General features: G+C 52.3%; 1 protein-coding gene across 1 annotated transcript; it reads left to right on the top strand.

The window, feature by feature from the left end:
• Nucleotides 1-1,820: 1,820 nt before the first annotated feature.
• Nucleotides 1,821-9,934, top strand: MYMK (myomaker, myoblast fusion factor). The gene is made up of 5 exons (XM_056352368.1): nt 1,821-1,955; nt 4,395-4,509; nt 6,968-7,116; nt 8,112-8,228; nt 9,306-9,934. The coding sequence occupies exons 1-5, from the start codon at nt 1,821-1,823 to the stop codon at nt 9,450-9,452; spliced, it is 663 nt and encodes a 220-aa protein (XP_056208343.1). The 3' UTR covers nt 9,453-9,934.
• The last annotated feature ends 2,284 nt before the right edge of the window (nt 9,935-12,218 follow it).

The following is a 12,218-nucleotide window of genomic DNA, read 5'->3' as shown; positions in this document are numbered from 1 at the left end:
AGGAATCCAGAGCAGCTTGTGCAACCAGCTAACCCCAACCCCACTCAAAACCCTCCTGGAGACAAGCCCTGCCGTGCAGCACGCAGCAGCCCCAAGCACCTTCCTCGATCCAAGCAGCTCATGCAAGAATAACACGGAATAACGGATCCGTCTGAGGATATGGCACAGAAAAGGGACAGGGTACTTCGGGGCGTGCTGGCACTCAGCTCCGCTTCCTGCTCAGTGCTGGACACCTGGGGAGAAGCAGGGTATTTATGTGCTGGCTTGGAGGGATTAATTTTCACGGTAAATAGGGACACCAGAGTTTTTCACTATTTGTTAGTAGAAATACAATTTTGCAGGGTTTTGTGGTGAGTTTATGGCTTGCCCAGGCGGGAGGGTGGCTGGAGACGTGGTGCTCCATCCTGCGGAGGGATGCTGCCTGCAGCCAGCCAGAGAACGTGGATGGATCCTGCAATATCGACTAAAAATGGGAGCCCCTACCCAACTCGTCTCAGCGGTACCCCAAGGACGGCTCCCAGCACAGCCCTCTCGGGTCACTGCTTTAATGCTGTTGTGCCATTCTCACCGCACACACAACACCCCCTCACTCCCCCTCCCGGAGCCCTTTCCAACTTAGCTGGAGTGGTTTAAAAAGCATTTTTTTTCTCCGTGCATGCCTGCCTTTCCACCGGACCCCCTCCTGGGGGACAGGCGAGCCCATCCTACCGGCCTCAGAAATGGTGGCTCATATCACAGCTCGCACCCTCCTCCCCAAACCCGCCGCCACAAAGGCGGTTGCTCAAGCGTAGCATTCCTGCTCCCTGGGTCCCGGGAACAGCTGTACCGAAAAGATGCCGAGAATCCCTGCGAGGCTCCAAGGAAAAGATATTAACCCAGGAGGGGAGCAGCAGTGATATAATAAAAAGTCATAATAAAAGAGAGAAGCCACTGAGTGGATTAGCAGCCCAAACGCCGCTTGGCTTTTGGTCTCCTTTCCTCCAGCTTTTCCGCGCTGCACGACAGATCTGCTCAAATTCCTCCACCCAGAGACGCTCAGCTCCTGAATTTCAGACAGATATCCTGGAGGTGTCCGCGCTGCAAAGGGCATGGCTGAGAAACCTAACTGCACTTAACTCCGCCCGGGTGCACAGGAGGGCACGCAGGCACCCGCAGCAGGCGTTAGATGCTGCATCACACCAGCTCCCGATGCCCGTGCTGCCCTAGAGCAGGGTCACCCTCCCAGGTATGCCCTCGAAGGGAAATAAAAGGCAGATCTGGAGCTTGGTGTGTATTTCTCAGGCATGGCAAAGGTAGCAGGACACATCTCACTGCTTTAAAAACCCCTCGTACCTGCCGCATACCGGTTCTTCGCTACTTTGTGCCAGCACCATCCCTTGTTTTTCCCTACCGGGCTGCTCCATCAGCACTGACCCCCACTCGGCATGGGGGCAGTGGGATACAGAGGTGAGGTGTCCCCATGGCGAGCTAGCAAATCCGCAGTCCTCGCCCACCACGCACCCAGGTCTGACACCCAGCACAAGGCGTGCAAGGACAACATTCCCTTTCACTCCTTTAGTAACACCCAGGGCCATACCGGGGGCACAGAGCATCTGCTGCCAGGAGCCGCCGGCTGCGTCAAGAATTTCGCTGCTGGGGAGACACAGGAGCGAAGGGGGCGGCTGTGGCGGTGGTGGCAGCAGCTGTTCCCTGCCCGCGGCCCTCCCGGCCACTCAGGGCATTTAAATTTTAAAGCACACTCCACACGGCTGTTTTCTCCACCGTCCCCATCCAGCTCACAGCGACCCTGTCCCCGGGAGCCACCAGCTTGTAAGGCACCCATGGGTTCGCTGGTGGCCAAGCTCCTTCTGCCCACCATCAGTACCTTGGTCTTCCTCCCCACCATCAGCATCGCGGCTAAGCGGCGTTTCCACATGGAAGCCATGGTTTACTTCTTCACCATGTTCTTCGTGGCGGTAAGATGTCCCCATACCCCTCCCCGTGTGTTCCATCCCCCCAGACACCCTCTGCATCAGGTCTCCACTGGGCAGGGCAGCTGGGTCTCACCCAAGAGCAGTGAGCATGACCCCCAGAATATCCATTTTCATTTTTTCCCCACTGTGTGTGGTGCTGAGTAGCTGATTCTTCAGTTTAGGATGTCCTAAGGGGTGGCCTTACATAGATTTAATGGTGTTTTACGATTGTGAGGTTAGGGAGAGGGTCTGGGTGCAAAGAGACTTGGATTGATTCGCAATGTTTTGGAGCTGGTTTTTGTCTTTGTTTTATAGCTGGTAAGTGGCCATGCTGAATTTGGGGTTTAAATTGTATCCAGAGCCTCTTGCTATGCTTCTGTCATTTTAGCCAAAAGCACGTATTCGAATTATTGATTTTGCAATTGCTAACTGGTGATGGGAGTAATGCTGGAGTCAGGGAAGTTTCTGTACAAGGAAAGACTAAAACATGCTGCTGAGCTATCAAAACCAATAATTATCAACCCCTCACCCCGGCAGAGTGTTTGAAAATGCGTGTTTCACCAGGCTCTGATTCGCCCTGCCTTCTCTTGCACGGGAATAACTAGTAGAGAAAGTCAGTCATCTGTACACAGAGAAAATAATTCATACTCTGGCTCCCAGCGATAAGCTGCCCTGCGCTTTGTACTACTGCTAAATGCCTCCGTACACACACTGGTTGAGCACCCAAAGCAGCATTCCCACTGGAAAAATTCTCCTATTTAACCCCATGGCAATGCCATGCTAAAGAATATGAAGAAAATAGCTCAGCAACCCAACCAACGTTGCATTTGCCTCTTCTCCCCACCCGTCTCAAGGTGTCTCATGAGGGTTGTCACATCGCTGGCACAGAGACAGAGAAACTGAGGCAGGGAGTAGGTAAAGGACCTGTCCAGTGTGAAAAGCTCTTCTGCAGCATCAGGGCTGTGAACCAGGAGGGTCTCTTATTCCCAAGGATCCACCATGCAAGCCTCCAATTAAAGCACGATGCAGGGGAAGAAATTCTGCCAGTTCCATAAAAACTACAGGACAGTTAATAAAAACGTCCCAATCAAGCCCCCCGCCCCCCCCCCCCCCCCCCCCCCCCCCCCCCAGCTCCCCAGGGAAGCCAGACAGCTACAATTTCATTTTGCACTGGGTTTGTGTCTGCTCCACCTCCCCAAGAAGTCAATAGGAAAATTGGCATGCGTTTCCACGGGAGGTGGAACAGGTCCTCGCCGAAGAGATTGCAGAGGCAAAATATCTGTGCGTGGGGAAGGAAGGGAAGGCAGCTGCCAGCATGGTTGGGGGGGTAGGAAGGGCAGCAGCTGCTGCTATTGCCTTTCTTGTAGCATCCCACTCCTCCTCCCCCAGCAGACATCATCAGAGCAGTGAAAGCATATGTCCATCGCAGACAAGTGCTGCGACGCTGGCCAGAAACACGCTCTTTGTCTTCCACCCTTTCTTCCCCCTGTCTCCAGACTCCCCAGACCCAATCTCAAACAGGGAAAAGAATTACGGCCGTGGTGCAATCTTTTCTAGAAACCACAACGAGCCAAAAGACTTGCAGCAATTCCCATTATAAATAATATCAGCATCCCCGCTGGGCCATGACAGCGAGGATTGTTCCAAGGGCGCCCTGCCAAGCAGTAAAGGGACTTCTTCAGAAACAGCAAAGCACGCGGGTGCTACCACTAGAAAACTCGCAGGGCTGAGTGCTCGGCGGAAAAGGCGAGCGCCAGGCAAACACTGGGAGCATTCCTCTGATTGCACTGGAAAATTTCTCTTGGCTTGGTTTGCGTTTATGTTGCATGACAATGGGTTTTTTGCAAATAACCTAATCAATGAGCTAATGGGCAGCAGGAACCAGCGGCTTTTAAGGGAATGCACTAATGAGTGAATTCCCCAGCATTCAGACTCTGGCCATATAAACCCTATTTAGCCTGGACAGTGACCTGGCATCCATACACATTTCATCAGGACACTCATTTTGAATTGTTTTACAAGAATCTTTCGCAATTAGAAACATAACCCCAGAGCCTTCCTTCTGCTGGAGAGGACGTCCCTGCACTGCCTGGGGCTCAGCTCGCAGCAGCTTGGTCATCAGATTGCACATTCTGGCACAGACCAAGAGGCAAACTAAATCTCGTCCACAAATAATTTGTGCTAAGAGGGAAGAATGCTGATTGTCAGGCGATTTGCAATTGGGAACAGTGACATTCTCTTTCAAATATATTCATCACTGTGTACCAGTGATCCTGGTATATTCGAGGCTGTTCTGTTCTGCTGGCCATCCTCTCCACAGCCACGCCAAAGCTGTTTCAACAAGTTGGTAAGAGCCTTTACCCTACTGGTGTGTGTGTAAGGACCTAGTTTTATAATGCTTTTTTCTCTCTCTCTCTTTTTTTTTTTTTTTTTTAATAATAGATTTACCATGCATGTGATGGCCCTGGTTTATCAGTGCTGTGCTTCATGCGCTATGATATCCTGGAGTACTTCAGCATCTACGGAACAGCCCTGTCCATCTGGGTGTCCCTGATGGGTAAGCACTGGTATCTCGTGGTTCCTGCAGATCACCAGCATCTGGGGGTCAGGCAGGGCTTGTCAGCATCGCTGGTGGGACAGTTAGTGGGTACAGTCCCCAGAAATGCTGTTGCCTTTGAGCTCCCATCTGCAAGACTTAGCTCTGAGGCTGTCTTTTATGGAAGTCAGCCCATGCTATGGTTTAATCCATTTTTATACCATTAATCCCTTGGAAAGCCATTCCACTCAGTGGGGTTCAGCCACAGATGAAAACTGTCCTGAGTGGTGGCTGGGGAAGTTTTACTCTCAGAGGTAAGGAGAGCTCTGGTGTTCGTGTCAGTTGGGTGTTCCTCTGCCTTCACCAGCTCTTACGCATGTCCTTAAAACAGCAGATTTATTTCAAGTTGGCAAGTAACACATGCTGCCTTGTGCTTTAGTTCAAGGCAGGACAGTACTGTGAGATGACTTACTTGGAAACCTCCTATATCAGGGAATCTCCCATTGCTCCTCATTTTCCCCGTCCTGAGCCCATCAGCTTGTCCTGTCCTGATGTGGGGGCACTAAGAAGCGCAGAATCTGTCACTGCCCTTGGCAGCACACAAATCAAAGTGGTTTAGTTGTAACAAATATATCTTCCTTGTTTATCAAAAGCCTGGTCTGGGATGACGGGAAATCTTAGATCTGCTTAGAAAAAGCAGAAATATATTTCACTTCCTCTTTATTAAAACTCCTGACCCTTGTCCTGTTACTCAGTTTTCTTTTTCCCACAGTCCCTTCACTCTTTTTTTTCCTCATTTTGTTCCTTATTTGCCACTGAAACAAGGTATAATAGAAATGAAAAAAAAAACCAACAGAAACTAAAGAAGGATGAGAACTTCAAACCTATTCTTTTCCCATTTTGCCAACATGGTTTTTTTGAAAGACATGAGTATTTCTGACAGGAGAAGAGAGTAGGGGTGAGGGGAGGGAGATGAGGGGACGGTCACTTTCCAACAGCAAAGGCTTTGCTCAGCAGATCTGAACCATCTCTAGCACCCACGTGGCCAGTCTCACTCCAGCCAGGCAGCGTCCCCAGCCCTTTTGATGCTGTACTGGGGTCACCGCACTGATGTACAGCCCCAAAATGCCTGCAGGACCTTCACCTCTGCACCTTGGGGCTCCAGGGATGATGCAGGACCTCTGGCTGAGCTGGGAGAGCTCCTGCAGCCCCTGAGCCCAGTATAAGCTGCAGGGCAGCATCCCCTCTGCCAGGCACAACTCCATCCCTCCTCCCTTCACCACCAAGCCATGCAGACAGCAGCATCCCCCTTCCAGGGCATGCATCTAGATAAATCTTCCATGCGGTGAAAAATTAGTTGGGAAAATATTAACCTTAGAAACAGCTCTGTTCCCCCAAGGTGCAAGTCCCAGGGTGGGCTCCCATACTGTTCATGGCACCTCAGCACTCTCTGCTTGGCTAGAAAAGGCAAAGGAGGCAAATCACCTCTGAAGGGCATTTTCAGCAGATAACAGCAGTGTCAGGGTAGGGCAGAGCTGATCCAGACACTTTGGCTCCTTGCAGAAAAATTCAACTTGATTGCTTCATTACTGCATTCAAAAACCCTGCAAAAAAATACAAATCCTGGACTACGATGTTTAAAATATTGACCCACAGGGAAACAACAGAGATTAAAATGCGGACATTATCCCTTAGTCAAACTCCCTATAAAACCACGATCCAAGGACATGGAAGGTGTGGTGACTGAAGCCCAGGGAAGCCTCTCACTGTGGCTTGTAAAGCCCGAGCACACATGTGCGGACGCAGACCCTTGGGCACGCTTCCCGGAATGCAAATCCAGGACAGCCATAACACAGCTGTGCGAGCTGGAAAAGCATGGAGCCCACTGGGATCCATAACTTTTATCAGTTATTACCCCATTCTGTGCTAAACAAAAGCCTCTAATAATTTACTCACACTGGTGACTTCCAGCTTGCAAACCTCAGGCAGGTGCCGGCACGGCTGGACAGCCTGGTCCCCATCACACCAGCGAGCACGGTCCTACCAGCGTGACAGAGGCTGCATCGGGGTGAGCCGGCAAGTTTGGGAGGGTTAGAGATGTAGGATGAACCCAAGAGCCAACAGTGGGCTCACTGAGTGCAAGTGTCTTTGCAATCGCCTTTGCAATCACCTCTGACTTCTGGGTTGCGGCAGGCAAGGGAAATACAGGTGGGAAATCCCCTTTAGCTTCCACATGCAAACTGAACATAACACCCCCAAAGTCAGCTCCTGGGCCCACCACTCAGATGCCTCAGCATGGTTCGCTTTGCCCCCCTGTGCCTCAGTTTCCCCAGCTGTAAGGCATAAGAAGGGCAACCCAGACCTGGAGGCAATGCTGAGGGTCCCCAGGGCAGGTGGGACAGACCCCAGTAAGGCTTTAGGGGAACAGTGGAGGAATAGGGTGGGTGAGCTGATGTTCCCTGTGCTCGGTGCTGTGCAGCCCTGGCAGAGTTTGACGAGCCAAAGAGATCAACCTTCATCATGTTCGGCGTCCTCACCATCGCTGTGAGGATCTACCATGACCGCTGGGGCTACGGCGTCTACTCGGGACCCATCGGGACAGCTGTCCTGGTGATAACGGTGAAATGGGTACGTAGGGAGGGGCACCGTACCGGGGCTTTGCGGGATGCTCGTGGCGGGGAAGCGGCTGAGCCTTGCACAGAGAGGTCTAACCTGTGCCAGCCGTTTCATCCTCAAGGTCCAGCTCTCACAGCACAGGCCATCACGGTGATTAAACAGCACTTTTCCTTCAACCCAAGCAGAAAGCAGGCAGACAGCAAGCAGCTTTTGTGATAAACACCAGATTTGATTAGTCTGAGCCATCTACCACATCTCCTGTCCCTGCGTTTCTAATCAGGAGGATCATATTTATGGAGTTTTTACAGCTACTCAGAGGCAGAGGGGTCTGGTGAACTGCCCCGGAGCTGGTGGAAGATGTGCATAAAATGCAGTGATAAAGTGGGAAGGAATCTGCCTGTAGTCTGCCTGAATGTGGCTGGGACAGTCGGGCACCATGCTGCAGCCTGTGCCCTGCTCACAGCTGATGCTGTGGACCCAGGCAGGACTGCGTTGGTGGAGCCACTGGCAGGAGCAAGCAAGGAGAAGGATTCAGTGACGGGATAAAAATTGCAGAAAGATGCTGCCCAGCATCATGGAAATACTGTGATGCAAGTCCCAGCTATATACCGTCACTAAGCCTCGTCTGGCTGCCCAGCCAGCAGCTAAAAGCAAGTGGCCACGATGGGGAGGGGATGGGCAAGGAGGGGACCACCTTGAATCCCCCAGCCCGCAGATGCTCTGCTGGGATCTGCTCTCCTAGAGACTGGGTTTGTGAAGGCACATACTCCCTGAGCTGGGTTTGGGGTTGAATATTAAGAAAACAGTATTATGCGCAGGAATGAAGCAGGAGGACCTGCTGCAGCAGGTCGGAGGTGCTTCCCGTGTGCCAGCAGCCCCCGCAGCCTGGGGCAGCCGGTCTGTGGGCTCAGTGTGGTTTTATTTCAGCATTCATGGGATCTTTCGGATGTGGAGCAGCCAGCTAAATCCGGGTGAATATGCCAGATATGCTCTCTCTTTCCTTCCAGCTACAAAAGATGAAAGAGAAGAAAGGGCTCTATCCTGACAAGAGTGTCTACACCCAGCAGATCGGTCCTGGCTTCTGTTTCGGGGCGTTAGCGCTGATGCTGAGGTTCTTCTTTGAGGTACCTCTTTGCACACTCAATCACCCTAACTTTACAAGGTGTAAAGGACATTACCAAGACAGGAGACTTCCCCCTTCACACCACTGGGGTGCATCCAGCCTTGGCCAAAGCCCAGCTGAGGTGTGGGTCTCCGGGGCTGGCGTGCCGGGGGCTGGCAGCAGGGATGAGGGTCCCTCCCTTGTCCCCATCCCAGCCCCTGGCCTGTTAACTGCAGCGTGGGCAGGGACAGCTGTGACAGCAAGTGACACACAGGGTGATGCTCAATCTCTTTCCCCCGTGTGAAGTGAGTCACAAGGACATGGGCCATGCTTTTGTCAGCCATACACGGTCCTCAAAGTGGCTTTGTCAAATGCAAGCAGGGTTTTTTGGAAACTGGGCATGGGTGACTTAAGGACACCTTGCAGAGCCACAACAGGGACTGGCTACAACCCAGTCATGGCCAGATCCAAAGCTGGCTCACGCCGAAGAAAAGACTCTCACTTGACTCCCAGGGGCACTCAATCCCATGTTTATAACCTTTTGCTCTTGCCGCTGGCCAGTCCGCCTGTCCTGCACGAAAGGGTCCGTCTGTCCCACGCAGGGATGATGATAACCCCCTGCTGCAGCTGCCGCTCGCGCCTGCACTCAGCCCTGCCGTTACGGCTGCTCTGTGCATTGGGAGCTGCGAGATACAACCTCACAGTCATCCCCAAGGATTATTTTTCAAAGCATTTAGTAATTGCAAATTCTAGCAGAACATAAAAATGTCACTTAGCAGAAAGTGCCTCCCCCCGCGCCTCGGCCTCGCCGCCGCGTCCTTTGCGGGGGTAATGAAACACTTCATTCAAGAATTGGGAAATGTGCAAATTAGAATGTGTTAAATCCACTTTGCTTTTTTTTTTTTTTTTCCTTTCTTAAGGCATGGAAATCCTTTCTTCTCTTACAGCAAAAAGAGGCAGAAGGCTCAGGAATATTTTTTTTATTCCTTTCTTTTCGGCTACTTGTAGAAACCTAACGTTTTGCACCTAGCGCAGAGCCCTCCAGCACCGCTGCTCCTGCGGCCCCGGCAGGTCTCACTAACACTCTCCCCGCTTGCAGGAGTGGGACTACACCTACGTGCACAGCTTCTACCACTGCGCCTTGGCCATGGCCTTTGTGCTGCTGCTGCCCAAGGAGAACAAGAAGGCCGGGAGCACCGGGACCCCTGCAAGGCTCGACTGCTCCACGCTCTGCTGCTGCGTCTGAGTCGCCCGGGCGAGCGGGCACTGGCTTTTCTGCTCCTGGGATGATGGAGGGGTGCAGCCAAAAGCAAAATGCCTGCCCACTGCATTTTCGTCTGGGACACTGGCATCTTCTCCTACCAGCCCGTGGGATCTGCTTCCCTGGAAAGTCTTCACCTTTCTACCATCAGCCCTAGCAGAGGTTGCGCTTCCAGTTTACTACATACCTGTACCTCTCCCTGGGGAAGCACTCAGCTGGGCTGTGACCCTGTCCCCTGTCCCCTGTCCCAGGAGACCCTTGCACTCTCAGGCTATGTCACCAGCCAGGCTGTCCCTTGCACTGGCCCAGGAGAACGTGAGTTGTCCCCTGTGTGCAGGTTCGCCCAGCCTGAGCACACAAGGCTTTGTTTGCAATGCCCAATTAACAGAACCTGTATTTTTGTGAGATATTTACTATTTTATTTATGCATTCTCTTGATGTAAATAATATATACTAACAAAGACTTTGCAAGTGTGCAATGCCAGCATTTCTTAAGCGGTGCAAGAAACTTCCCAGCCCCGCTCCGCTCAGTCGAGGGCAGATGCCAGCCTCAAAGCAGAGCTGTGGGCACGGCCACCCCCTCCCCTGCCCACAGCCCCCCAGCCTGGAAGGAGGTGCAACATTGGGCACTTTGTCTTTGCAGACCTGCCCGGGTGGTGCAGGCAGCAGGTGCGCTTGCAGAGAGCCTCATTAGTATGGAAAGTACATGGAAAATTAGAGGCAGGGAAAAGAAGCTCCTGGAGGGAGGGGAAGGGCTGTAAGCCTATAACATCTCCTCTAACAGACTATTTACTATAGCAGAAGTGTATGATTTATTTAGACTGTCTGGGAAAAATGCCAAGACTATATGTCATGGACAATTAGAGCAGTATTGATATACAGTGATGTCCACAGAAAGCCCACATTAAGCCTGGGTTCCTCTGGAAGAGAAATCCACCCCAGTCATTCATCAGAGCAACTTCCTGCAACAGGGCAACAACCAAATCTGAATGAGCTTCCAACAAAAACACAAATGAATTATGAACCCTCGAGCATCCAAGAGTCACTGGCAAGCGGTGGCACAGCCGATGCAGCTGCATGCAGAGGCAGTGCTAGCAAAGAGTTTTCAAAGGGTCCACCAGCACCTAAACCAACACAGCACACCAGGTCTTCTTCAGCATCCAGCCCCCCAGGGTGTTTTGCAAGATGCTCTGAGGGTTTGCGTGCAACACTTTCCCCATTGTTTGCACGCTACTGGAGTACTTTGCCATGTGAGGACTCTCAGAGCATCCCCAAAAAACAGTCCCAAGTGCTCCAGCTTCTAACTCGGAGCTGAGAGCAAGGAGCAACTTGGCACCGCACACAAGAGCCAGCTCTGAAGGTGTGCAGCTGCTTCCTGAGGGGTCACCCACATGGGTGTCCCACAGCCAGGGCCACCCTGGCTCTCACTGAGCCACCCAGAGCGCATCTCTGGGTGTGCTTTACCCCATGTGCAAATACGCAGCGCTGACCCCAGCAGCCCGAGTAGCAGTGCCAGCAGCCTCCATCCCTCCACACACCCTTTGTTGCTGCTTGCAGCCCCTGATCAGAGGCACCCTGACCTCCCTGGCTCATTTGGTGACTGTTTGACCCCTCCTGGACTGCGGTGATGTGCACAGCCCTGCAGAAAACCCTGGGCAGCGCAGCCACGGGGAGAGCCTTGTGCAGTTAAAGCACTGGGAGAAGAGGCAGTGGGAGAAGAGGCACTGGGTAACTGCAGTGCCTTACTGTGGCTGAGCAAGAGGGAGAAAAGTTTGGCAAACCTCTTGCAAACACGCAGGGCACATTAGCTAAGGGCCAGCTGAGTAAATGAAAGCTCCTGCTCCCACCTGCCATGTATTCAGGTGTTACACCAAAAAAAAAAACAACCCAAAAGTGTATTGCACACCATAAAATCCCAGGCAAGGTTTCCTTTTTCTCCTCTCTCTGCTGATGCCCCAGGCTGCTGTGCAAAGCTCCATCCCTTTGCACCCCTGTGCAGGACCAGCACCCACACTCGGGGCCCAAACGCAGCCAGGCGCGTCTGCAGGGTGCCCCCTGCGGCATCAGCCCCGCACCGGTGGCAGCACCCACTGCAGCAGCACCGGGCACCCCGACACCCTGCAGGAAGGGGCACGGGCTGAATTCGCGATCACCCCTGCAGGATATCCCCTGCAATACAAATGCAGGGAAATATTATAAACATTTACAGCAACGTAGACAAAACAGTCTCTTGTAACCTTTTAGCGCTGCCGAGAGCTTTGCCTGTAAGAGCTCTTGAGCCCCTGCCAAAAATTCTTGCTGTTTTCATAAGAGTAGGTGTTTTTGTCTAAGGTGCAGTCTGAGTGCTGTGACCTTTGTCATGTCTGCTACTGAAATTTCCTGCTTCTCTGTTATTCTCTTCTTTGGTAAGACGATATGAAACCCAAAACTTTTATTGCCCCTTTTAAAGCGTCTTTATAGCTCCCCGTCTACTTCATATACTGTCTTATTCTCAAATGCTGGGATATTACTTATGGGATCCGGGCTTGATGCTGCAAAAGGCATTTGGGTTTCACGAAGCCCAAACCGCCTGGGCTTTTTTAAGATCAGCCGTGGAGGGGGAAGAAAAAAAGAATGAAAAAAGGAAAAAAGGAATGAGAGGGGAGGGACCGGGCTTTCTGCTCCGGAGGCATCGGCATCTGCTACCAGCACAGCAGCAGAGCAGCGACAGGGGCGGGCAGGCGCCTGCCAGCTCCCTCCTGCTCTGCGATG

This window comes from Falco biarmicus, chromosome 9 (assembly GCF_023638135.1).
Source record: "Falco biarmicus isolate bFalBia1 chromosome 9, bFalBia1.pri, whole genome shotgun sequence".
Taxonomy (NCBI): domain Eukaryota; kingdom Metazoa; phylum Chordata; class Aves; order Falconiformes; family Falconidae; genus Falco; species Falco biarmicus.
This window is presented reverse-complemented; position numbering and strand designations above follow the sequence as displayed.

Coding starts and splice junctions, on each gene's coding strand:
- MYMK (XM_056352368.1), top strand. CDS start 1,821: ATGGGTTCGCTGGTGGCCAAGCTCCTTCTGCCCACCATCAGTACCTTG. Junction 4,510..6,967: donor CATCTGGGTGTCCCTGATGG/GTAAGCACTGGT, acceptor GGTGCTGTGCAG/CCCTGGCAGAGTTTGACGAG. Junction 8,229..9,305: donor TGCTGAGGTTCTTCTTTGAG/GTACCTCTTTGC, acceptor CCCCGCTTGCAG/GAGTGGGACTACACCTACGT.